This window comes from Salvia hispanica, chromosome 3 (assembly GCF_023119035.1).
Source record: "Salvia hispanica cultivar TCC Black 2014 chromosome 3, UniMelb_Shisp_WGS_1.0, whole genome shotgun sequence".
Classification (NCBI taxonomy): domain Eukaryota; kingdom Viridiplantae; phylum Streptophyta; class Magnoliopsida; order Lamiales; family Lamiaceae; genus Salvia; species Salvia hispanica.
The window spans coordinates 22,854,450-22,881,284 of NC_062967.1; the positions used below are offsets into that span (position 1 = coordinate 22,854,450).

A 26,835-nucleotide genomic window follows, 5' to 3' on the forward strand; every position below is an offset into this window, starting at 1 on the left:
CCTTAGCCAGCACGGAATTTTAAGAGTTATTGGTTAAAGTGTTTAATTGAAAAGAGAAAATGTGGGTGTAAGTATTAAAATAGAGAGAGGAAGAAAGATGAATATTTTAATATGAGTGAGAAAAAGTTGTTGAGTGTGTTAATTGGAGAGAGAGAATTTCCAAAATAGGAAATGTGTCATCTTAGTTGGGACAAACTAAAAGAAAAAATGTGTCATCTTAAGCGGGACGGAGGGAGTATCACTTTACTACATAAGTCAAACAATTTCTTAAAACTCGTGCCAGTCAAATATGAGACATTTAATCACGGACGGAGGGAGTAATTTCTTAAAACTTGCACTGATCATTATTGAGACAATTAATTGAGACTCGAGGGAGTGCGTCCAATATCTGCAATCATATTTTCGATAGAAAACGCTTATTTTTTACATACTTATAAGCAGAAATCAAAGAAAAATAAAACAATTAAACTCTAGTATGATAAAACAATAAAAGTATAAAGTAGTATTCCTAGTTGATTAATGGATGAAAGGTAGAAGCAAGAAAGTGAAAGATATAAATTAAAAGCAAGTTAAAAAGCAGAGAATTCGAAATCCAGGATGCATTGGAAACACACGTGGTGTTTGTCGAGGCGCATGCGGGGGCTTCGAGGCGAATGTAGTCATACATGACGCCGATGAATGGCGATGAAGGACGTGACTGCCTCAGATATATTGTGTTTGTTCCTTCCACTAATTGAGATCCCAATACAGTCACATTGTATAGTCTGTACAGACCATGAATACCATGCCTAGCAATCGCGTTGTCTTTCCCAATCAATCCTGTCGAGAAATGGGGGCGAGTGCCCTTGAACTTGTTGATCCGTACTTGGATTTCTGCCATGTTGGAAGATGCCAATGCAATCCGAAGCGTGTAACGTCCTCTCCTAATCACCTCACTTGTGTTGAACACAATTCGCCATACTGTTGGTACATAGCTTGTATTCACACGCCTGCAATTGCATTTTCTTCATTTCTCACAAATTTAACATTATCAACCAATGCATGTTTCATGTATGTATATACCTATTTACATGGGCAAAAAACCAGTCCCTATGATAATCACTCACTCCGACAGTGTAAATTAAATCCTGATCAGGATATAAATCAGTGTATCTCTCCCACAAACCATATTGCCTATACCTGCACATTTGGTGAAATATTCCAAAATAAGCCCAATATTAGTTTGATTACTCTAAAATAAAATCTCAAGTGATGTACTTTTCTGTGTGGTTCACATATAGTCTGTTTACTAGATGAGGGGCTGGATCAGGAACGTAGAATTCAGCTGCAGTTCGATCAGGGATCCCGATTTCCCAGAGAGTCGGACCATTTCTTGGAGGAGTGTACGTAATATTACCCATCCCAACTTGGCTTCCTGATAGGATTAGAAAATATATATGCTAGATAAGCCTCTTAGCTTGTCAAAGGTAAGCAAGTATATGAGATCACCTGGTTGGACTATAATATCAGCATGGTGTTTATAGTCTCCGATGACTCCTGGCACCCACGCGTACAAGTTGTAAATGCCTTCTCTAACACCTTTGATGCTGAAGTGGCCCCTTTTGTCGCTTTGGCTCCAAAATTGATAGCCCTGTGATATTAATGAATTTCAGCAGTGCTAAACGATATATTTCAGTCAAGCGTGTGTATATATATAACGTTAGAGTTGGTCTGCCAAGATCCAGCATCTCCAGGTTGGGCCAATCCCACATATGCTGAAATTGCTGGTGTAATTGCCCGGTCTTTGACAAATAATCGGCCTGTGACAACGCCTCGTTGGTTGGAATGGGGAAAATCTCGGGACAATGGAAAATCGTAAGGCCAATTCTTGGTCTCTTGGGCAGCCTGTTACGTAGGAAACAAATAAAAAACCGTATGTTTTTACTTTGTAATGTTTGTGGAGGAAAATTAACCTGTCTCTTAGCATCTTCCCATATTGATGTGGAATCTGAGTCCGAGTTGAGGTACATGAAAACAGGGCCGAACACTTTGTTCCACCGCTCTCCATCACGTAATCTCACTCCAAAATCCTCACCAGCATAATGCACACTAAAGAATATCTATCATTGTAAAATCAATTTGATGAATTAGCAGAAAAAAGTATGTATGTAGCATTAACAATGAAGGAGATTGACTAACAGCCAGGGAAGTAGAGGAAGCGTGCGAAGTGAGATCTTGTTTGACAGGACCACCGGCTCGGAACTCATCACTAGGCGTTATCACCCAGAACCCAATCTTCAGATTGGATTTTGAACTAATCCATCCGTGCACGCGGTTATCCTTGTTGTCACACGAGTACTGATACTTATCATCCACCTGTGTATTCATGTACAAAATCTTGGATGTCACTACACTTTTCTTTTGTAACAAGACCATGTTCTCAATCTTTAACTAGTTTAATTACCTCTCCTCTCAGTCGTGGATTGCTGGAATTTGTTAACCAAACAGCTTCCTTGTAACTAAGATGTTGGCCTGTTTTCAAATCCATATCTGTTGGCATCATCCTTTGTTTATCGTCGGATATTACCATGTAATGAAACCTAATCTCTCAAGATCATCAGTCTAAATACAGAAATGTTACACTAAAAAATGAAGGAAATTATTGACAGATACCCCATCATTGTACATTTCTAACGACTTACCAACACCAAATTCCTGATAAAAAATAACACATTGGATTATAAACAATATATTTACCGAGTTTGCCACATAAATAATACCCCAAAATCTCCGCAGCGTTACTAGGGGTGGATCAGTACGGAATACCCTACTTAAACTGTCATAGTATATATTGTCCCGAAAATTTAGTACTCCCTCTGTCCACGAAAAATAGGGCACTTTGTGAATGAATGGCACGGGTTTTAATATAGAATTGGTAAAGTAAGAGAGAAGGAAAAAAAAAAAAGTAAGAAAGAAGTAATGTTAGTGGAATATCAGGTCCATATTAGGAGAGAAGGGAAAAAATAAGAGAGAAGTAGTGTTAGTGGAATGTGGGATCCATATTATTAGTAAGAGAGAGGGAAAAAAGTAAGAGAGTGGTTGTTGAAAACTTTTCTTTTTTGAATGTGCCATATTTTTCATGGACAACCAAAAGTGGCAAATGTGCCCTATTTTTCGTGGACGGAAGGAGTATGAGTAGAAACTATATATTTTTCTTACTAAAAGTTTTGGTATGCCAGATGACACTTTTATGATGATAGTTAATCGACATAGTTCGGCGTTGGTAATTCGTAGTAACAGTCACTAATGCTCATTTACCTATGATTATTTCAACGGTGTGTTTATATGTCGGTAACTGATGTTACTGACATATTCGTATAGCTTCCCGTGGAAAATTCCATTGGTAAACTTCCTTTTCTTTTATTGTGAATTTCAATTATAGTCAGGTCTTACATGTCTTGGTGAAGCTTGAAGGCGATTCTTGCTTCATATATGTTTAGATCGGGCCATCCTTCCATATGCTCTAAATTTGCATATGAGTAGAAACCTGATGATCCACGCAGGACAATGTACCTTGAAATATATTTTATATGTATATAATTATTATTTTGGTTGACATAATTAATTCATGCTAAAAAACATTATATTGTACTACTAATAGTATAATTTATGAATGCATGGAAATCATATGGAACACCTCTTATCAATATTGAGAGGCACTTCTCCATCAAGGAAGTGATGCCATGTCCTTGTAAAAGAAAGTTCAACTTGATCATCTGTTTCTACTATAATTCTAAAGCTCTGACAGTCGAGTCTGCACAAATATCATCGACAACTTATTTTTTACTTATTATACGAATTAAACCTTGTTAAACCAAAGAACTTACCTGTCAAAATAACTTTCGTTGTGATCTGGCTTACTCCACATAATATCATAGTACCTGTTATTCAAGTATAGAAAACTAAAAAAAATATTGCGGATGTATTCCAAAATTTTGAAGGACTTATACTCACCCTCTTCGCCCTTCTACAAAGCGATATTCAAGAATATTGGTGATGTTTTTGTACCCGAGGCTTGTGATCATGCCGGTCGGATTAGACAACGTGATTTTAACAATGCCGTTATCTATCTCCACCTAAAATAAAATTTAAAGATCAATATGTATTGTTTTCATTATTAATTTATTTTGGGTTTTGCATTATCATTTGGTATTGCAAATTATCAATTTCCAGTATATATTGTTGAGAAGTAATGTGCAATTAAGTTAGTCAAACATTCATGCATGTATCCCTTAATGTACTCAACGAAGAGTCATGTAGAGTTGTAGTACTCCCTTGTGATGTCCGTGATTTAAAGTCTTACTATTTTGTCATTTTAAGATGTTCGTGATTTAAAGTCTTATTTTGCCATTTTAAGATGTTCGTGATGTAAAGTCTCATTTGTTTTTCTCCATTTTAGGTGGGTGGACCCACATTCCAATAACTCATTACACTCACATTATATTATAAAACAAATATACAAAAGTGGGATGTCCACGTTCCACTAACTCATATTTCCATTTTTCTTCACAAAATCAACCATTTTCGTAAACTCGTGCCAAGTTAAAATGAGACTATAAATGGCGGACGGATGGAGTATAAATTATTTACATTTAATTCATGTATTAACTAGATTTATGTTTAGATGTATTTATAAATAAATTTTTCATCTTACATTTGATTAATAAAAATCAAGTCACATATATCCATATCATAGTATTTTCTACAGTCGTGTTATTCAACATGATATATGAGGTAGTATTTTTCATGTTTTCTTCATAATCTCAGGATGTTGATATGTAATTTGCAATTAAGTTAGTCAAACATTCATACATCTATCAGTTCATGTACTCAATGAAGAGTCAGTCAATGTATCTTCATTTTTTATTCATGTTTTATCTATATTTACGTTTAGATGCGTTCATAAATACCTTTAATCCTTACCATTTCAATGATCAAACTCAATCCAACTATATTCATGTTATATTTTTCTATCAATATAAATTGGGCAACACTATTCTTACTTCCCATCATACCCAACAAATATATTGATAGACTTACATGTTCTTCCGTTACGTGGAGTTTGACGGGTGGTGGTGACCTGCGAATAATTCATATAATAAGAGCCAGAGGCAACAAACGGAGAATAAAATTTATTTTCCATTCAGTATATATAATTAGGCATTAATATTTCATAGAGAACAATATGGATGAATTCCATCTTGTTTCTTTCTGCATGACAATTCTGAACGATGAAACAGACTTCAAGTATAGGCTCAAAACTTTAAATCAAAAAAAAAAAAAAAAAAAAAAAAAAAAAAAAAAAAAACAAACAAACCTATGTGCATGAATCATGGTAAGAAGGAAGAAGCAAGACAACATCATAAGAAGCCAGCGTTGAATCGATGGCCGTGAACTCTTCTCCATAGTTATCTATCGCATTTGATGACGTACGAAACCAGTGGCTACGCAGCATAACAAATATATATAGAAGTATATAATCAGAAGTAAGAATGAAGAAATAAAATCTTTTTATCATTCTCTCATCTCTCAAAAACACGCCGGAGGAACAGAGGAGTACCAATAAGCTTAACTGTAATAATGTGAATTTGGTTGCCTTAACTTGCTCTTGATAATGGAGAGCGGTTGACTTTTCAGGAGATTATGATGAAAAATCAAGAACTCTGTAGTCTGTTCTAGTAGTAGCAAATTTCTCGAATACGAGTTCTGTTAGGATTATATTATTACTGTTAATTATATGATTGGTTGAACAATGCATGGTTTAAGCTGTAATTCTGCTACTTGTTATAAATAATGCGAGGTATTATTTTTTCTATAATTATTGATTCTTACGTGTGTTCACGTCTTAGAAATCTTTAACAAGATTTTGGCTGGATTAAGCTATAGCTGTTTTAAGGGTTCTTTATGTAATTAATAATTAACATATTACTCTTATTAATGCCACGTCCATCACAATTCTAATTTCTAATTAAGTTTGGACTTCCAAATTCCAAACCTATTCATTATTGTCCTTCAAAAAAACCAGAAAATGCATATGTTTCAAATGAACTATATATGGTGTAACGTCTACCCCATTAAACCATTGAAATTGCTCAATATTGTATCAAGCCAAAATTGAAACCAAAAAAAAAAAAAAAGAGGGTGGAGGCCATCGGTAACCGAGGGGAGGGAGCGTCACACCACTAAGGAAGGGTACGGTACGCGGCACCCCCGCTTAGCAAGGGGGTCGGCTGGGTGGGGTACCAGGGGAAGGGGATTGGCACCGGGGCCATGGCAGTGTGCATTGCTGGGTAGCTAGGCACTGCACCGCCGCATGGGGGTGGTATTTTTGGCCATGGTATATTTTTAATTTACATTTAAAACTCTGTAAAATACAATCACATTTTCACAATTACATATTTTTTAATACTTTGTGTTTATGTCTAACGTTGTTTAGAAGTACTATTGTAATAATGATCATTACCATTTAATTTCTCGAGGGTTTAAATTGTACTACCAGATAAATATAGAACTTTGGTTTCATTTTTGTCACCTTTTTACATGATCAACTTGCTAATAAAATTCTGAAGTTAATAATAAAAATAATCTATTACTACATTTAAAATATATCTATGTGTATCACTTAATCATGTTAAACAACAGATTATACGAACACGCAACCCTTCTAGTGGTTTCAATCATGCCATTTGCCATTTTCTGGATATCATAGCATAGCAATTAAGTTTTAATACTATCAAGTAAACACCAAGTTGCACAACTGTTAGTATAAAAATTCTTTTGTTCTTCTTATTTTGTGAATATCATTGTTCCATGTTAGTATCATATCTACATAATTTTGGTGGGATTGAGAGATATGAAACTAGTTGTTTGAATAAAAACAAAATCCCCTCAAAAAATAATTAGAAAAGCACCATGGAAAATGAAAAACATACATACTTGAATAAATAACAAACAGCACTATTCATGTTGACAATAATGCTTGTAAAACTAAAATACATGAATGAAAAGAATTGATGAAAAAAACTGTGTACTATATTCTAATGTATACATATATATATGCAGAGTGAGCATTTTGATAGAAAAGGCGAGCATTAAGTTTAACGTGGAGGCGGGCCTTCTAGGCGAATGTAGTCGTACAGGACACCGGTGAATGGGTATCCGCCTCGCGATTGCCTCAGATATATTGTATTTCTTCCTTCAACCAACTGACATCCCGATATCGTTACACTGTACAGTTTGTAAAGCCCATGTATCCCATGCCTTGCAATCGCGTTGTCTTTCCCAATCCTCCCCGTTGAGAAATGAGGCCGTTGGTTGTTGTTGTTGTTGTTGATCCCTACTTGTATTTCTGCAAAACTCGAAGATGCCAACGCTACCCTCAGCGTGTAACTTCCTCTCCTCACCACCGTTCCTAAGTTGAACACAATTTGCCATGTTGTTGGGACATACTCTTTATTCACATGCCTACAAAAGTATATTTCACATTAATTCAAAACTCTTTATTAATGAGCTTGCTAGTTGCTAACTTGCTATAGATGCATACCTGTTTACATGGGCGAAAAACCAGTCCTTGTGATAATCGCTGGCTCCAACGGTGTAAACAAGATCGTGATGAGGATACAAATCTGTGTATCTGTTCCACAAGCCATATTGCCTGTACTTTTCTGGGTGGTTGATGAATAGTTTGTTTACAAGGAGAGGGTTTGGATCTGGGACATAGAACTCGGCTGCAGTACGATCAGGGATCCCGATTTCCCAGAGCGTTGGACCATTTCTTGGACTAGCGTACACAGCATCGCCTATTTGAACTTGCTCCCCTGGTCGGATCGTAATCTCGCTGTGGTGTTTGTAGTCTCCAATGACGCCTGGCACCCAAGCGTACAAGTTGTATGTGCCTGGTCTAACACCTTTTATACTGAAGTAGCCTCTGTCGTCCGTTCGTGTCCAAAATTGATAGCCCTGATAAATGAAACAGGATTTTAGCAAAAATCCTCTTATAATTTGTTTCTAACTAGTACTACTTAATTTAGTAACTATGTAACCTTAGAGTCATCTTGCCATGAACCAACATCTCCGGGTGGGGCCAATCCCACATATGCTGATTTTGCTACCGCGGTTTCCTTGTCCTGTACTAGCAGTCGTCCGCGGATTGCACCGCGTTGATTGGCATCTGGAAAATCAGGTGATTGTGGGAAGTCATATGGCCATTTCTTCCTCTCTTTTGCTGTCTGATTTATAGAAAACTAAAATGAATATTGTTTCTGATGCAATTTAAGGTTTGTGCATTGCAAGAAAAGAAAAAAGGACCTGTCTCTTTGCATCTTCCCAAATGGCAGTAGAGTTATTGTTGCGATCCGAGTTGAGGTAGACGAAAACAGGGCCGAACACCTTCTTCCAATGCTCTCCGTTGCGCAATCTAACTCCATAGTTGACACCAGCATAATGTGCACTGAAAAACGTCTGCCCATGAAAAAAACAATATACATATATATGTTAACTAGTCCATCATTCCATATTGTGAAATGTTGATATATATATATATATCATGAGAGTAGACTGACAGCTAAGGAAGTTGGGCCGGCATGTGATGTGAGGTCTTGTTTGACAGGGCCGCCGCCTCTGAATTCATCACCGGGCATCACCACCCAAAATCCGACACGCTGGCCAGTAGAGCTGATCCAGCCATGCACGTGGTTATCTTCGTTATTGCACGAGTACTGGTACTTGTCATCCACCTTATTCATTCATTACACTTTTCAATACACTACTTGGTTTTCGTATTCATAAAACTGAATCCATGTTTATTCCCATACCTCTCCTCTTACTCGAGGGTTGCTGGAATGTGTTATCAGAACAGCTTCCCGGTAATCAAGCGTATCCCCTACTTTTCTGTCATTGTCAGATGGCATGATCCTTTGCTTGTTGTCTGATATTACCATGTAATGAAACCTACACCACAAAATTTATCAGCATCACCAACTAGAGAAAAGAACACTTAGTCTTTATAAATACGAATGTGATTCTTACATGTCTTGGTGAAGCTTGAAGGCGATTCTTGCTTCGTCTATGTTGAGATCAGGCCATCCTTCCATATGCTCGAATATCGAGTAAGAGTAGAAACCTGAAGATCCGCGCAGGAGAATAAACCTTTTATCGATATTGAGAGGCACTTCTCCATCAAGCGAGCGATCCCATGTCTTCATGAATGAAATCTCAACTTGAACATCACTTTCTTCTATAACTCTCAACCTTGTGCAATACAACCTGCACACAACAACCACCACTTCAATTTCACTAAACCAAATGTTCAAGTATAAAACTAGAGATCTGATTATTTACGTGTCAAAATTGCTTCCGTTGCGATCTGGCCTGCTCCACACTATGTCCCAATATCTGGCATTGCAAAAACTCGTTCCAATTAACAAAAAGGCTATGAATATTTTTCATGAATTTTAACATTTGGAAGAGGTTGCACTAACCCTCTTCGGCCTTCTGCGTTACGATACTCAAGAACATTGTCGACCCCTTTGTATCCGATGCTTGTGATCAACCCGGACGGATTCATTAATGTCAGTTTAACAATGCCATTGTCTATCTCCACCTGCCCAAAAATAATCAAATTGGTCACCTTATAATATAGTTGATGATTATTTTTAATAATTTGATGATATATGTAGAGTTTATTTAAAGACTTACAGAGGCTGAACTTGTGCTTGATTTTGGCTTATATGACCAAAGTTGATTAATCGTATAAATAGTCGATGAGTTGATTAGTGTGAACAGGCCAGGAACAAAGCATGTGAAATAAGATTTTTCGAATTCGAATTCGAGTTCTACTACAATTATGACAAGAGTTAATTTGATATCTACTAGGTTTATGCTTTCCAAATATAGCTGCTACATATTTATACAAAATCTAATGGTAGTGGTGTGGTAAACGAAATCTCATTTAGACTAAAACATTGACTTAGTATTGCATTAGGTATTTAGGTATATAATTCGGAGTTGAATATGTATTTACTATTAAAATACTATAGGGAAGTAGAATTTGAACAGCTTTTTCCTTTTTTTCCGTTATTACAACCAAATTGTAATATGTGTATAATATAATTAACTAAATATATATTGATTACACGAATATAGATTAATTAATTTATTAATTATTTATCCTTATCTTATTAAAATTAAATCGTATCCCACCGTAGACGCCTGAGGTTTAATGTCTGCTGTGGAAGAAAAATTGATGACCAATTATGTCAAAGGAATTCTGGAAGGCTATTAAACGAATTTTCTTACTGTTTAGGTGAGTTGGGCGGAATTTTGGCGGACAAGAAACTAAAATTCAACCATTCATGATTTATGTTTAAGCCTTTATAGTTTATACATTAATTCTCGGTGAACTACAAATGAATCTTGCATTAATTATTCTTAAGAATACCTACTACGTTACAATAGTTTAATTATTTGAAAACTTTAATGTAAATCACAAAAAATATGATGAAATTATTCATATTAAATTATGGAATACCTCTTTATGATTAGAAAAAATATATTACCTATAATTTTAAGAAAATTATATTTAGTGAGATTAGCGGTGAAAGAATAAAGTAAAAATAGTTTAATTAATGCTGTTGTTTTGCCAAAAACAAATTACTAAACTATATTTGATATAAAAAAAAGATACGAGCCAATTACAATAGAATAGTAGGACTATATATTACCTAAAATCTCGTGCTTAGTTATGGATGTAGGAATTGAACAAAATTTATATAATCCTGTTTAGGGATGTCAATCGAGTCGGCCCAGCAGGTTTAGGGCAATCCTACTCGAGTTATGGGTAATCGGGTTATATTTTGGGTTATAAAAGTTCAACTCTAACTCTAAAAGCTAGGGTTTCGGCCTATCCCAGCGGGATAATCGGGTTGTTGCTGATAAAATTAACATGCGATCACTCCACTATATAATGATGAAAATTAGTTATATTTATAAAAATGTAAAACATTTAATTATGATTAATTGAGATATATGCCTCAACTCAAACATAAACATGCTAATTAAATTCTAATATTTGAGATTTATGCAAAATAAAACATAGGGATGTAATCAATTGCTAACTAATTACCAATCCCAAATTGAGACCAATTTTCAACCATTAGATTAGAAGATCTTGTGGTTAATATAATGCAAGTGTAATATATTTTAAATTTAAATCATTATTAATTAAATTAAAAGGGTATTAATGTCAAATCCTATATGTAGTAATTATAACTAACTACTTTCTCTCTCCTCAAAATCATCTCAAATCTTTAAATTTACGTAACTCTCTCAATTTAAATTATTTTTTCGCAAAAAATATATCAAATTAAAGATAATTTAATAAGGATTCCAACGAGATCTCAATTGCATATGTTCCGACGATGTTCGGGTGATAAAATTTGATAAATTATATTTCAATTTTCGTACATGTTGATAAGCAGCTATTTTCAACAAATGCAACAAAAAATCTCAATATATTGTAGGCAAAATCTCAATATTATGCATGTCTAATCTCAATAAAAATGTGTTGATATTTTCTTGTCCTTGTGTTGATATTCTAATGTCATATTGTTGATATTTGTAATACACAATGTTGATATAAAAAACACTCACGAAAATTATCATACGATAACATAATGACGATATTATCCTTTTGTTGATATTTTGTCTACTATTTATTGAGATTTTGTGAGCTTTAATCTCATCCACTCATTTTAAAATCCAAGAGTGAAGATTTTATCTTGATTTTGGATTAGGGTGCTATAAGCATTAGAATAGGACCCATAAAACATAAACATATTTTGAGAATATTTTTTAGTAAATTTAGAATTTTTAATTTATTTATCTATTATTATATTAATAAAATTTTAATATATAATGTGTATATTTAATATAAAATTGAAAGTTTTTCTTAAAATTATCTATATTATAAAAATAATTAATGAAGTGTCGAATCAGGAGTCAAACAAATAGAATAATAGAAATTTTATCGGGCTAAATGTTTTCAACTCTACCCTATAAATTTGGCTGGCTATTCGGGCCACCCCACGGGTTTCGGCCTGCATTGACATCCCTACTCCTACTATGTAAAAATAAAAAATAATAGATAATATTTGTAATTTATAGTATTGTTTACATGACCAGGACATTAATTTCTTGATTATTTATCCTTATCTAGTTACCGATGAGTTTTGTTGTCTGCTTTTGCCTCTAGCAATTTCAACATGAGTTGAATGGAGTAGTATATAATCAGAGGTTAATATGTATTCAGGCGAAAACATAGTTGGTTATGTCTTCTGTCTCATGATTAACTATGAGGTCACATTTAAATTCTCTCTCTTAGTATTTTTCTCCTTTAGCCATTGTTTTTTTTTTTTTTTTCCTATTTCAATCTTACTCATTCCCGTGTACTGGTTTCGATTTTTATGTTTCAATTATTATTTTTTCTGTTTCACACCCGAACTAATTAACTTATTATACCAATTCAATTTGAAATGATATTGTAATATAAGAAAATTTATCAAAATAGTATTGTTAATTTAAGAAAATTTTTTGAAAGAATATTGTATTATTTCAAATAATTAATAACATTAATATGGATTCATGGAAAATGACAAATATTGTACTATATAGTTTGTTTTTGTTTTTTTTTCTTTAAACATTAGAACAAGGAAGATTATTAGTACTATTAATAGGAGTCATGACAACATCACTACCACTTTCCCGAGATAGTCAACTCTTTCTGTATCAAATGTCGACACTGCCAACTTTAAAAAATCAACCCTCAATTGTTAACAACAGATTAATCTCAGCATTAAAATAATGACTTCATCGCTATTGGAGATAGTTATAATTAATGGAAACTGGCATAAGAAAAATGACCACTTACGTTAACAAATACTTCCATGTTAATTAAATTATTTTTTTTATTTTAGAAAGTTTCAAAATAATTGTGTCGTTTCTATTTTTAACAAAAAATAACATTCGCTTTTACTTTACTTTCTTTTTATTTCTATTATTTTATTCTCTTTTACTTTATTTATCATCTATTTAACACACTATTCTTAATCTGTGTGCAAAAAAAAATGTCTTTATTAATAAAAAAATGGATGAAATAGCATATCAACTTTAGAGCCTAGAGTAATTTGTCAGGTTTGACTTCAAAATAAATGTGGAATATATACAGTTTTTCTGGGATTAAATTTAGGCACTATTTTTTAATTTAGGCCGATGCGACTATCCTATTGGTAGATGTAAATATATGGAGTACCAAACTTGGGGAATAAATCAGTTATTCTTGATCGACTTTGACTTATAACTAATCATAGTTTTTTCTCTGTCAAATTTAGGATAATGAATAGTGATGTGAAGGGTTTTCAATATTTGTAAATTTTCGATTCTCGTGCAAGGCTATTGTCCTCGATCCATGTGTATGTTGCAAACACCACATAAGTCATCTTAATTCTCAAAGGTTGTACAATATCCATGCACTCGCGTGGACGTAGCTTCCATGTTTAGTCTGTAAAAATAACAATCTTCTTTAATTGCTTCTCCTGTGAGTTGTGACGCAATTATAGATTACAAGCCTGGGAAGTTAATCTAAGTTATATTTTAGATTTTATTTATTTTTTAATTAATAAAATTAGTAGATAGAAAAATATTAGGAGTAATTATTTTTCTTTATATTAAATTAGGTTTTCCTTTTTATTTATTTTCTTTTAGTTATTTTCCTTTTAGTTTTATTTTCCATAAGTTTAGGATTTTTATTTTTCTATATAAAGACCTTATTGCTGAACTTTTAAAACAGACTTTGAATATTATTTTTACATTGAATTTTTATACTTTAGAGTTCTCAATTTATTGAGTTCTTATTTCTACCAGTTTAGTTATTCTCCATACATTTCTGCATCACTCCGTTTTCTCATAGTTGAGGCAAAAATTTTCGGTATGGAGTTTAAGAAATGGTTGTTGAGTGTTTTAAATAAATAGATAAAAAAAAAAGTAAGAGAGATAAAAAAGTAGAGAGAATAAAATAGATAGTGTATAAAGTAAAGAGAATAAAGCAAAAAAGGGAAAGAGAAAGACGTTACTCCCTCCGTCCACGAAAAATAGATAAGTTTTGTCATTTTGGTCCGTCAAAATAGACTAAGTTCAAAAAGAAAAGTTTTCAACCAATACTAATACTACACATCATTCTAAATGTTGACCCAACAATCCACTAACACTCGTTTCACTACTTTTTCCTCCCTCCCTCTTATTTTTCCTATCTCTCATTGTTTTATCAATTATACATTAAAACTCATGACATTCACAATCTTATCTATTTTTCATGGACGGAGGGAGTACTACATATAGAAATGACTCAACAATGAGGAAACTTCCGGAAATGAAAAAATGACTCAACTATGAGGGAACGGATGGAGTATTTATTAATCAAAAAAATACATTGTTTGGTGATTCATGTTCTTCCTCTTAATATATACTACTCCCTCCGTCCCGGCTAAGATGACACATTGCTTAGCCGGCACGGGATTTTAGGAGTTATTGGTTAAAGTGTTTAATTGGAGAGAGAGAAGGTGGATGTAGGTATTAAAGTAGAGAGATGAAGATAGATGGATATTTTAATAGGAGTGAGAAAAAGTGGTTGAATGTATTAATTGGAGAGAGAAAGTTACCAAAAAAGGAAATGTGTCATCTTAGTTGGCACAAACTAAAAAGGAAAACATGTCATTTTAAGCGGGACGGAGGGAGTAATATCACACCCGTGCTATACACGGAATAAGATATTTTAAATAATACTGATTAAGATATAATTATTGTGATTTAAATTAACCAAAATGGTGGTAATATAAATTAGTACGGATTGCAACGCAATAAAAAAAATACTTTTTTTTATAAGCTAAAATGCTCAAGCCAAAAAAATAAAAAAAATACTAAAACTAACAAACGTATAGTACATAAGAGTAATATAATTACCGTGATTTAAATTAACCCAAATGGTGGTTATATAAATTAGTACGGATTGCAACGCAATAAAAAAATACTACTCCTTCCATCCCAAGAAAGAGGATCCCTTCCTTGGTGGCACGGGAATTTACGCAACTTTATTTTGTGTTACTGTAACACCCCAAGTTTTTGACATCTTTTAAGATCTTATAGAAGAGACGCCGAATGGCTAGACAATTTTTTTTACAGATAGTCGTTAAGACGATCAAAGGAGAATTGGACATTTAAGATTGATCAAGAGTATTTTCAAATTTCGTTTAATACAAGAGAAGTTAAGCCCAAGATAAATAATGGATCAAGAACATGTTTCAGATTATACAAAATTAAGTGCATGAATTTATGAGTTTGAGAAAGAAAGATCATGACTATAATCACAAGACTATGAACAATGGGCCTAATCTTGTGAACCGCATCACGCCCTTTTTAAGCCCAATAAGTTGGCCCTATCCGATCAGCCCGTTGGGCCCGAGGCATCAAGCCCGTCTCGGACAGCAGCTTAGCAGCCCAAGCCCTCTCCCAACCTGCAATAAAGAGACTAGCTTAAGCTACTAAGAACAAAAGGAATTAAGTGCTACTAACTAAAGAAATGGGACAACATCTCTTTTGATAAGAGACCAAAGACTGCCAAAAAGGGATAAGTCCAGCTTCAAGCAAACAAGTCCAGCCACAAGCAAACAGAGAGGATTAATGGCCGAGTACTAGGTACTCAAATAGAGCCAATCCTCAAGTATAACTTGCTGCAGGATTATAGTCAAAAGGGGGATCCTCTGCAAGAAGGGAACAAGATAGTATAACAGCCAAAATTAATTCCCCATAGTATACCACCAAGTTTCAGTTAAAGTTGCTGCAAAAGATCAAAGAAAAGAGAGATATGCTGCTGGATAGAAACAAGAGTTTCAGCAGCCTCATCTAAGGCTCACAAGTACACCAATCTGCCTATAAATTCCCCTCCACACCACATTCAACTCCCTTTCACACACACTTCAAAATTTCAGCAAAAACAGAGAGTTAGAGGGTGGAGCAAGTAGTGAGCAGCAGCAAGTCAGCCACTCCTTCGTTTTTCCAGAGATAATACACCTCCATCCTTTTTCTCCCAATCAATTTTCATGTCATCATATAGAGTCACCACAACTTAGGAATCACAATCAATATAACACAAGCACGATAGGCTGCCTTTATGCTATAGTTCAGTAGCAAGTGTTTTTTTTTAAAAGGTTAAGCTCATTCCAGTGAGCAACCAAATAAATCCCAACAAGTTCAAGGAATCCCCAATAATCACATAACAATCTAACATAGTTACTACTCCAAGAACTAAACATAAAAGCAACTAAGAAGTAGGGACTAGAGAAGGCTTAGCTTAAGCCGAAGGGCTGGCCGGTGACGACGGACTGCGGAAATTTCCGCCAGGCGGCTGAGAGAGGGAGAAGGAGGCGCTGCCTCCCCTCTACTGCCGGAATCGCCGAGAACGCCGGCGCTGGACGGAGAACGCTGGACAGAGGAAGCTCGGCGGAGAGAGCTGAGGCGAGTTCGCCAGCGACGCAAGTGAGGCGCGATCTCGCCGGAGGAAGGAGCGAACGACGGCGATTCCACCGAGAGAAAAGGAGACGGCGAGGAGGCACTGCGACTCCGGCGATGGAGCGCCGGCGATTCGAAGAGGCGACGCTGAATTCGCCGGAGAAAGGAGAGAGAAGGAGTTAGGGATTTCAGTGATTTTGGGGGAGGAGGACCGATGAAGTGAGTATAATTGGGCCATTGTATAACTGGGCCAGTTCCTTTAATTGGAAGTAATTGGGCCTTAGTAATTAAATATTAGTAAGGTTGGGCTGAGGTAGCAAATGTGGGCTTTCCTGTCCTACATATAATTGTGGGCTATATGTTTAAAGTACAGTTTTTATGAAAAGTGCTATTGTGAAATGATATTACGTGAGCCTTATATGATATGCTTTGAGTTATTTATGTTCCCAGTATGTTTTGAAGTATGAATGCTTCCAGTTATTTACATTCTCAGTTTTAAGTGAATGCTTTCAGTTATTTAAGTTCTCAGTATGTTTTTGTCTTGCCAAGTTTTGTTTTGAACTTTGCCTATCTGTTTGTCTAGCAAGGGCGACGTCCCTACTAGACCAGGAGTTCGTGAATTTCGGTTCACCAGGAATTAGTGAATGCGGGTTTGTAAGTGGGACGAGCCCATACATTCCGATTCACCAGGAGTTAGTTCAGATATGGCATTAGTTCCAGGAAAAATAGACTACAGTCAAAGATTTTTATATAGAAATGCTTTTAGTGTCCTCGGGCCTTTTAAGATAAAACCCCGAGCTCACTCAGAATTGGCTTGACAAAACCAGTTTTCTTTTCAGTAAAATATATTTCGGCACGTGTCCACTGAGTACACCAAGTACTCAGCCCTGCATATGTTTTAAAAATGTGCAGGTTGAGCAGTGATGATGGCGGGCGGTGTTGAGCACAGACAAATGAAGATCCTTCAATAGAATAGTACTTGGATGCGTCGTGTCTCCATACACGATGTCATCTGCTCTTGACTCTTCCGCTGCAATGTAAAAGTCGAGTTTACACTCCTTGTATTATGCACTCTGATTTATGCACATATTCCAAGTTATTTCAGTTCATGATCAGTCGTGCCACAGTTTCCCCCTTTCTTCCCCGCTTCTTTCATCCTCCCCTAGTCGCGATCAACCGGGCTTTCTATCCTTAGAAAGTGCGGTCGTGACAGAGTGGTATCAGAGCAATTTCTTCCTGCTCTGGACCCAAGAGTCTTATTTCAGTCTTAGTCTAGAATCGTACCTCTAGACTAATATGTAAACGTCGAAGGCTCAACACCCCGACTCATCACGCCCAACCAGGAATGGAGGTAACTTTACTTTTTGAAAAAGAAAAGAGAGATATGAAAAAGTTTTATGCAGTATAGGAAGTAAATTCCCATTGTGGAACAGTTTTCAGTTTTCAGTTTAAAATGGAAAATAGTGAGTTTTGAATTTTGAGAAATTATGATTAGTTTCTCCAGTTAAAATTTTTGAGATTTAAAGTGAGAAAAATAGTTTTGATTTGCAAAGTGAAAGTTAAAAAGTTTTTCTACAGTGATGTTTACTCTCAGTTAAAGAGTTGAAAAGTACAAGATATCTTTTATGAGTCGAGTTCTCAAACAGTGAGACCTATAGAATAGAGAACTTAGACGTTTCTCTCAGAACATAGAGTGTCTTAGGATGCATGCCTACTAGAACGTGGTTCGACCTCGAACTTGATGGAATAATTTCCAAGATCACTACCGCTTTCCCGAGCGATAAAAACAATGAGAATATCAAGAGTAGAATATGAGAAAGAACTAAAGAGGAGATCGGAAAAAAAAAAAATAAAAAAAATTGACTAGAGCTATGAAGAGAAGCTTGAAGTAAATTTTTGGCCGATGGGCGCAATAACTAAGGATTGGTCGATTCCTTCAGTAAAGGTATGTTAGGAAAACACCACAGAAAGAAGAGGCTACATGAGGATTGGAATGAGATTAAGGAGAAATATAAAACGATTTAAAGGACATAAGCAAATTTCGGGACGAAATTTTTATTAAGGAGGGTAGAATGTAACACCCCGACTTTTGGACATCTTTTAAGCTCTTCTAAAAGGAACGCCGAATGGCTAGACAAATTTTTTTTTTAACAAGATGATCGTTAAGACGATCAAAGGAGAATTGGACATTTAAGATCGATCAAGAGAAATTTTCAAATTTCGTTTAATACAAGAGAAGTTAAGCCCAAGATAAATAATGGATCAAGAACAAGTTTCAGATTATACAAAATTTAGTGCATAAATTTATGAGTTTGAGAAAGAAAGATCATGACTGTAATCACAAGACTATAAACAATGGGCCTAATCTTGTGAACCGCATCACGCCCTTTTTAAGCCCAATAAGTTGGCCCTATCCGATCAGCCCGTTGGGCCCGAGGCATCAAGCCCGTCTCGGACAGCAGCTTGGCAGCCCAAGTCCCCTCCCAACCTGCAATTCAAAATTTCAGCAAAAACAGAGAGTTAGAGGGTGGAGCAAGTAGTGAGCAGCAGCAAGTCAGCCACTCCTTCGTTTTTCCAGAGGTAATACACCTCCATCCTTTTTCTCCCAATCAATTTTCATGTCATCATATAGAGTCACCACAACTTAGGAATCACAATCAATATAACACAAGCACGATAGGCTGCCTTTATGCTATAGTTCAGTAGCAAGTGTTTTTTTTTAAAAGGTTAAGCTCATTCCAGTGAGCAACCAAATAAATCCCAACAAGTTCAAGGAATCCCCAATAATCACATAACAATCTAACATAGTTACTACTCCAAGAACTCAACATAAAAGCAACTAAGAAGTAGGGACTAGAGAAGGCTTAGCTTAAGCCGAAGGGCTGGCCGGTGACGACGGACTGCGGAAATTTCCGCCAGGCGGCTGAGAGAGGGAGAAGGAGGCGCTGCCTCCCCTCTACTGCCGGAATCGCCGAGAACGCCGGCGCTGGACGGAGAACGCTGGACAGAGGAAGCTCGGCGGAGAGAGCTGAGGCGAGTTCGCCAGCGACGCAAGTGAGGCGCGATCTCGCCGGAGGAAGGAGCGAACGACGGCGATTCCACCGAGAGAAAAGGAGACGGCGAGGAGGCACTGCGACTCCGGCGATGGAGCGCCGGCGATTCGAAGAGGCGACGCTGAATTCGCCGGAGAAAGGAGAGAGAAGGAGTTAGGGATTTCAGTGATTTTGGGGGAGGAGGACCGATGAAGTGAGTATAATTGGGCCATTGTATAACTGGGCCAGTTCCTTTAATTGGAAGTAATTGGGCCTTAGTAATTAAATATTAGTAAGGTTGGGCTGAGGTAGCAAATGAGAAGATGGGCCCCAGTATTTAAGGGATGGGCTGCCAATTTAAATGGTTGAGGTGGATTTGAACTTTAGGCCGAGGAATTTAACTACTGAGCTTGGACATTAATTTATGCAGGCCGTGCATGAGTATTATGCTTTGGTTTACGGAGTCGAACTTGGTGCTTAATTAATTAATTCCCAGAGAATTCATTTAGTTTTCGAATTTAGTTTTCGAAGATGGAAAATGTTGAAGGGCCGGCTGTTAAGGAAATAGAAAGAAAGAGGGAGACGACGTTCTCGAGCCATGAAAATAATTAAGTTTAATAAAGAAGTGCTATTAATTAAATTTCCCGATTTAATTAATATGCAAGTTTCTAAAAATTTCCTAGAAGTGAACGAAGGATAAAAGAATTAATTAGGGCATGCATCCCTATAAGTATGAGATTTTGTCTCGAGTCTAATTAGTATGTTGTTATGTTATGTTTTTCACAAAGGACTATCTCCGCAAGTTAAGATCAGAGCGAGAAATTCAAGTAAAGGAAATTAAGCGAACAAGGTGGGCTTTCGAACTAAAGTATTTTAGTGAACTTTTTATTTATGATATGATGTTACGTGGGCTTTCGAACTAAAGTGTTTTAGTAAGCTTTCAGTTTAAAGTGTGATTGCAGTTTTTATGAAAAGTATTTGGTGGGCTTTCCTATCCTACATATAATTGTGGGCTATATGTTTAAAGTACAGTTTGTATGAAAAGTGCTATTGTGAAATGATATTTCGTGAGCCTTATACGAATGCGCTTTCAGTTATTTATGTTCCCAGTATGTTTTGAAGTATGAATACTTCTAGTTATTTACATTCCCAGTTTAAGTGAATGCTTTCAGTTATTTAAGTTATCAGTATATTTTGTCTTGCCAAGTTTTGTTTTGAACTTTGCCTATCTGTTTGTCTAGCAAGGGCGACGTCCCTACTAGACCAGGAGTTCGTGAATTTCGGTTCACCAGGAATTAGTGAATGCGGGTTTGTAAGTGGGACGAGCCCATACATTCCGATTCACCAGGAGTTAGTTCAGATATGGCGTTAGTTCCATGAAAAATAGACTACAGTCAAAGATTTTACTTAGAAAATGCTTTTAGTGTCCTCGGGCCTTTTAAGATAAAACCCCGAGCTCACTCAGTATTGGCTTGACAAAACTAGTTTTCTTTTCAGTAAAATATATTTCGGCACGTGTCCACTGAGTACACCAAGTACTCAGCCCTGCATATGTTTTAAAAATGTGCAGGTTGAGCAGTGATGACGGCGGGCGGTGTTGAGCACAGACAAATGAAGATCCTTCGATAGAATAGTACTTGGATGCGTCGTGTCTCCATACACGATGTCATCTGCTCTTGACTCTTCCGCTGCAATGTAAAGGTCGAGTTTACACTCCTTGTATTATGCACTCTGATTTATACATATATTCCAAGTTATTTCAGTTCATGTTCAGTCGTGCCACAGTTTCCCCCTTTCTTTCCCGCTTCTTTCATCCTCCCCTAGTCGCGATCAACCGGGCTTTCTATCCTTAGAAAGTGCGGTCGTGACAGTTACAAGTAGGGAGAGTAAAGTAGGAGAGAGATAATAAAGTAGAGATAAAAGTGTTTCTATTTTTAATAAGGGGTCATCTTGGTTGGGATAAACTAAAAGAAAAAGTGAATCATCTTCAATGGGACAATGGGACGAAGGGAGTACTTAATTAGCCAAATAATTCAGTACCCAATTAACTACAAGAATAAATCTAATCAACTAAAGACTACTACTAATCATACTAATAATTCGAATACCAAAAAAAGACTAAACCTTCCTTCTTCCTTTTTCCATCATCCTTGTACCTTATCTTTTAATAATGTACAATTTTTATTGAGAAACTCAGTAAAAGGATACATATTCAAATCCTAAATTTGTCATGCCTTTACTACCATGCACAAAATACAGATACTCGTTAACCAACTAACCGAGCAACAATAGACAGCTCAAATATGACTACCTTAATGGTGAAATCACATAAAACAACACAAAAAGACCCTTAGACCAATGGCTCTATCGCTGCCACATACATGAAATTGTCGACCACCATCTGCATCAATGTGACCTCTGCGTCGATATGGTTCGGGAGGCTCATGTCGATATTCTTTCTGCAATTCCTCGGACCTCAACAATATCCAAAAAAAATGTATATATAAATAACAATGAAAGAACATATATTTATAGAGAACAACTAAAAGTTAACCTTTCAAGTTCCACAATTCATAAAAGACCTTTTAGTTTTCATCATCTTCAACATAATTTTAATATTAAGTATGACACGTTTACTACAATTCACGTAAATTTTTAAAAATCTACACCGTTAAATATGAGACATTTAATGGGGACAAGAGGGAATACTATCTTGATTGATGATTATATTGATGTATCTTTCTTCCCCAATACATTACTACTACTTTTAACTAGAAATATTAATTGCATCAACACGCTTGGGTCATCGAGCGATTCAAAAACAGACCATTCTTGTTCTCTCTTCCGTCCGTTATTATTTATCACTAGTTTCTTTTTGTATTCGTTCGTCAATAATTGTCACACTTTACTTTTTTAATACTATTACTTTTGATAATAGACCTCACACTCCACTAACTTATCTTAGTACAATATACTATAAAACCGATATAAAAAATTAAGACTCGCGTTCAACCAACTTTTACCATCACCCACTTTTATTTACATTTCTTAAAACCTGTGTCGGCTCAACTTGTGACACTTATAGGCGAACGGAGAGAGTCTATAATCTTTTTAGGTTATGTATACTACATTCATCCACAAAAAATAGACAAAATTATAAATGACACGGGTTTTAATGTGCAATTAAAATGAGAGAGAGAGAGAGAGAGAGAGAGAGATTATGGGATCCACATTTAGAATGATGTATAGGGTTAGTATTTGTTTAAAAGTTTCCAAATTTAAAATTGGTCTAATTTGGTGGAAACCCAAAAATGGTAAAATTAGTACTCCCTATGTCCCATTAAAAATGAAACGTTTTCCTTTTTTTATTGTCCCATGAAAAATGAAATATTTCCTAAAATGGAAACAACTTTATTTCTACTCTTTCATCTCTCTTACTTTACTCTCTCTTCATTAACTCATAAAACAACACTACATAAAATCTCGTGCCGATTTCCAAATGTTTCATTTTAAGTGGGACGGAGGGAGTATGTTATTTCAACCATAAGTCTACATTTTTCATAGTTCAGGCTAATCCGTTTGGCAAATGAGCACGGAAAAATACATCTCCGTTCCAAAAAAGTTCGAATATTTGGTTCGGTGCGGATAATAATGTATAATTGGTAAAGTAAGACAAATAGAGAGAAAGGGAGAGATAAAGAGTAGTATAAGCAGTGGCGGATCCAAACCCCGAAAATGGTGGGGGCGAAAATTTAATATTTAAATATTTAATATTTAATTTATTAATATTTTTAATAATTAAATAAATATTATTGTATTAATATTTAAGTAGCACTAGCTTCGTTAATAAAATATAAACATGAATTAGCATGCAAATATAGGCAAATTAGTAAAAGTTTAGATTTCATAAAGTATTTAAAGGTATTATTTTGATGATAAGAAATAAATATGAATAGATTTTATAAAGTATTTATATAAATATGAATAGATTTTATAAAGTATTTAAAGGTATTATTTTGATGATAAGAAAGAAATATGAATTGATAAACTAAAAGAGTAAAAAATGAAAAAAATATGCTCTTGTTGAGGATTGATCCTTAGACCTCTTAGAAAAAAATCAACACACAAACCATTAGACTACTCCATTTTATATGCTATTTATTGAAAACAAAGTATATTTCTACACTCCACGGAGGGGGCGGATATGCTATTTTCGGCTCGATTCAAGGGAAGAAAGTTTAGGCTCTCCGAACGGCCGGGAAGGGGCGACCGCCCCCTCCTAAATCCGCCACTGAGTATAAGTATTGTTAATGCACATACATCACATATGAGTGTTATTTAATTATTTTTACTCGAGTTAAATATGTACTCCATCAATTTACGAAATAATGTCCACAATTTTCATTTTGGTTCGTCCAAAAAATAATGTCCACATTTACTTTTTTCATTTTAGATAAATGGACCACACTTTCGACTAACTCATTACACTTACCTTATACTCTCTTCGTCCCCAAAGAATATGCATTTTTTAATACAAAATTGGTAAAGTAAGAGAGAGGTAGAGAGAAAAAATAATTAAAATATTGTTAGTGGGGAATGAGTCCTACCTCATTAGATAGAAGAGAATTTTCAAAATTGGAAAGTGCAAATTCTTGTGGGACGGACTAAAAAAAATAGTGCATATTTCCACAAACTTTTTCAATCCACTTTCTTTCACATATTTTAACACTCATACCCAGACAAAGTGGGACTTTAAATTGTGGACAGGGGGAGTAACTCATCGGAAGATAAGAAGATGATAGTTTATTTTTTCAAAATAATTAGTAGTACTACCATTTTTAAATTTATATATAAATATTATTTTTATGATAAATGTTAAATATACAATAAATAAAATAATGAGTAAAACTATATTTTTTATTTACATTTAAAAAATTACTACTCCATTATTTAACTAGTTTTGAAGTGTTTTGAAAACAGTAATGAAAATTAAATAGTCCATTAGATAAATATTATCAACTCTAGTCCTAAAAATTATCATGCCATTTGAGCTAATTAGCATGTTTCGGATTTAATTCAGATCCTAATCTTGATAATAAAGGAGACTTGTCGAATTTTGAAATATTAGGTACAAAACGATATCCAAATAATAAAGATAAAAAAATTAGCCTAATTACAGAGTAACTTCCCAATTCATTATTACGCTTATCCTTTTTGAATAATTCACATTTATTAAAGTGCAGCCTTGCATGCAAGCAAGTTGTTTTAGAGGCAGTGTAGTTGGGTTTCACCAAAACGAGGGATGTTTTTTTCAAAAGTTATAATCTAATTCAAAAGTTATAACCTCAATCCTGCGTCAAAAAGATTTGCATTTCTCGAATTTGCTACAAGTCACGAAACAATATCTTATTTGCATATTCACCTAGCAATTAACCTTTAAATTTATCAAATAAAATCATAATTACTTACCACTAATCATTCTACACCAATTTGCACAAAACTCTCATATTACCGTCTAAAAACACATAAAATTCGGAATCAAGAAAACGGTGCAAGCATGTTCATAAGCATCTGCTGATGCACAAATGCAAGCAAAATTCCAAGAAAAGACAACAACAATTCTAAATTTAAAAAAACGATTAACATCTTCAAACGATCAAAGATTATAGTACCACTATTTTAACCAAAACTTTTTGGAAATTCAATCAACACAATCCTCATTCCTCATACCTTAACTTAATAAGGTAGAAACCTCTAGCTGAATTTGATCATTTCCCTGACACCCTTTTCTTCTTCTTCACATCCTTCACCTTGCTATTCGACTTTCTCCCAACCTCGCTCTTCTTCTTCCCCTCCGATTCAGCAGCTGCACCCGACTTCTTTGGTTTCACCCCCTCACTTTTCTTCACCCGCTTCTTCCCACTCGAATCCCCCGCGACACCTTCCTTCTTGCGCCTCCTCTTCCCCACACCCTCATCAGTCCTCATCTCCACATCCTTCACCTTCTTATCCTCATCATCGCTGCTCGCTTCTTCAACTTCAACCCCCTTCTTTCCCACCTTGGTCTCATTCAAATCCTTTAAGACGCCTTGCTTCTTGCGCCTTCTCATCCCCACACCTTCATCAGCCCTCAACTCCGCATCCTTCACCTTCTCATCCTCATCATCACTACCCGATTCTCCAGTCCCCTTCTCCCCTGCCTCGCTCTCATTCATATCAACATCACTATCACTCTTCACATCCTCTCCAACATCCATATATCTAACCTCATGAATCCTCCCCTTCCGCTTCTGCTTCTGCTTCTTCTTCCCACCCTCACCATCACTAACCACCTCACTCACCTCACCTCCCTCTTCCACATCCTTCAACCCCTCAATCTTCAGCCTCACATCCGGCAACGCCTGATAAACCGGCAACGCCACCGAATCAGACAACTTCAAGTGCAAGCTCCTCACACCATCCCACTTCTTCGGCACCCTCTCAATCACTCCCTTGATTGCCTCCACCACATTCTCCACAATCCCACCCTTCTCCATCTCCATCTTCCCAACCTTAAGCACCGAACACGTCCCCTTCCCAATAAACAACAACGCACTCCCTAAAACCCTCTCCACCTGAACCTTCAAATTCTTCTTCCCCAAATCCACCCCCAAAGGCAGCTTCTTTTTCCTGAAAAACTCCTTCCCAATCAACTTAGGCAACAAATGAACAACCCTCTTATCAACCAAGAACATATCATAACTATTGCAAAGCTTCCTCCTCGCCTCGAAGGGCTTGTAGTTCGCCTTCAGCTTCGACAGCTTTATCACTTTCGAAATCGGAATGCTCTGCGATTTGATCAATTTCTTGATCTGATCCGACGGCGGCGTGGTCGTCCCGGGACGGTCGTCGACGATTAAGCATACCTCCGAGGCGGCGGCGTCGAGAATCGGGTGGGGAAGCGGGATTCGGTAGGGATTAGTGCGAGGGTTTGATGGGATTTTTCTGAGGGTGAGATTTAGGTAGAAATAATCATCTTGTGGTAGTAACTGGAGCTTCTCGTTTGCGGATTGAGCGGATTTGTGTTTCAATAGGGCGGTTACGGCCGCCTCTATGGTGGACTGACTCACCCTCGAGGGTGTGGCGGCGGCCCGGGCTTCTGTCGTTGAAGACATTTGCGGTAAGAAAGTAGAAGAAGAATAGGGTTTTAGCAGTAGCCGAAACCCTC

The 26,835-nt window shown here is 35.9% G+C and overlaps 3 protein-coding genes and 1 long non-coding RNA gene across 4 annotated transcripts; 1 reads left to right on the top strand and 3 right to left on the bottom strand.

Annotated features, from left to right (window-relative positions):
* Positions 1 to 508: 508 nt before the first annotated feature.
* LOC125209624 (rhamnogalacturonate lyase B-like) lies at positions 509 to 5,445 on the bottom strand. The gene is made up of 14 exons (XM_048109214.1): positions 5,357 to 5,445; positions 5,080 to 5,119; positions 3,994 to 4,115; positions 3,867 to 3,920; positions 3,677 to 3,793; positions 3,433 to 3,552; positions 2,444 to 2,579; positions 2,179 to 2,355; positions 1,953 to 2,099; positions 1,699 to 1,884; positions 1,489 to 1,630; positions 1,258 to 1,414; positions 1,063 to 1,179; positions 509 to 974 (listed from the first exon to the last, which is right to left on the bottom strand). The coding sequence occupies exons 1-14, from the start codon at positions 5,443 to 5,445 to the stop codon at positions 509 to 511; spliced, it is 2,070 nt and encodes a 689-aa protein (XP_047965171.1).
* A 1,514-nt stretch (positions 5,446 to 6,959) lies between these two features.
* Positions 6,960 to 9,634, bottom strand: LOC125216372 (probable rhamnogalacturonate lyase B). Its single transcript, XM_048118063.1, has 9 exons — positions 9,519 to 9,634; positions 9,379 to 9,432; positions 9,067 to 9,303; positions 8,853 to 8,988; positions 8,601 to 8,774; positions 8,347 to 8,499; positions 8,082 to 8,267; positions 7,583 to 7,998; positions 6,960 to 7,503 (listed from the first exon to the last, which is right to left on the bottom strand). The coding sequence occupies exons 1-9, from the start codon at positions 9,602 to 9,604 to the stop codon at positions 7,137 to 7,139; spliced, it is 1,809 nt and encodes a 602-aa protein (XP_047974020.1). The 5' UTR covers positions 9,605 to 9,634; the 3' UTR covers positions 6,960 to 7,136.
* A 10,755-nt stretch (positions 9,635 to 20,389) lies between these two features.
* LOC125210918 lies at positions 20,390 to 21,401 on the top strand. Its single transcript, XR_007174429.1, has 2 exons — positions 20,390 to 20,478; positions 21,199 to 21,401. It is a non-coding gene; the product is annotated as an uncharacterized LOC125210918 (long non-coding RNA).
* Positions 21,402 to 25,159: 3,758 nt separating this feature from the next.
* On the bottom strand, positions 25,160 to 26,835 carry LOC125215037 (ribosomal L1 domain-containing protein 1-like). Its single transcript, XM_048116328.1, has one exon. The coding sequence runs from the start codon at positions 26,780 to 26,782 to the stop codon at positions 25,397 to 25,399; it is 1,386 nt and encodes a 461-aa protein (XP_047972285.1). The 5' UTR covers positions 26,783 to 26,835; the 3' UTR covers positions 25,160 to 25,396.

Bases quoted from the DNA above. Each gene is read 5' to 3' on its own strand.
- LOC125209624 (XM_048109214.1), bottom strand. From the start codon at position 5,445: ATGGAGAAGAGTTCACGGCCATCGATTCAACGCTGGCTTCTTATGATG. The intron at 2,356-2,443 runs GTAATTAAACTA...ATGAATACACAG, and splicing joins ATCCACGACTGAGAGGAGAG to GTGGATGATAAGTATCAGTA. The intron at 975-1,062 runs GTATATACATAC...TGTGAATACAAG, and splicing joins TTTTTTGCCCATGTAAATAG to CTATGTACCAACAGTATGGC.
- LOC125216372 (XM_048118063.1), bottom strand. From the start codon at position 9,604: ATGAATCCGTCCGGGTTGATCACAAGCATCGGATACAAAGGGGTCGAC. The intron at 9,433-9,518 runs GTTAGTGCAACC...TTGCAATGCCAG, and splicing joins AACGCAGAAGGCCGAAGAGG to ATATTGGGACATAGTGTGGA. The intron at 7,999-8,081 runs GTTACATAGTTA...TTCATTTATCAG, and splicing joins CATGGCAAGATGACTCTAAG to GGCTATCAATTTTGGACACG.
- LOC125215037 (XM_048116328.1), bottom strand. From the start codon at position 26,782: ATGTCTTCAACGACAGAAGCCCGGGCCGCCGCCACACCCTCGAGGGTG.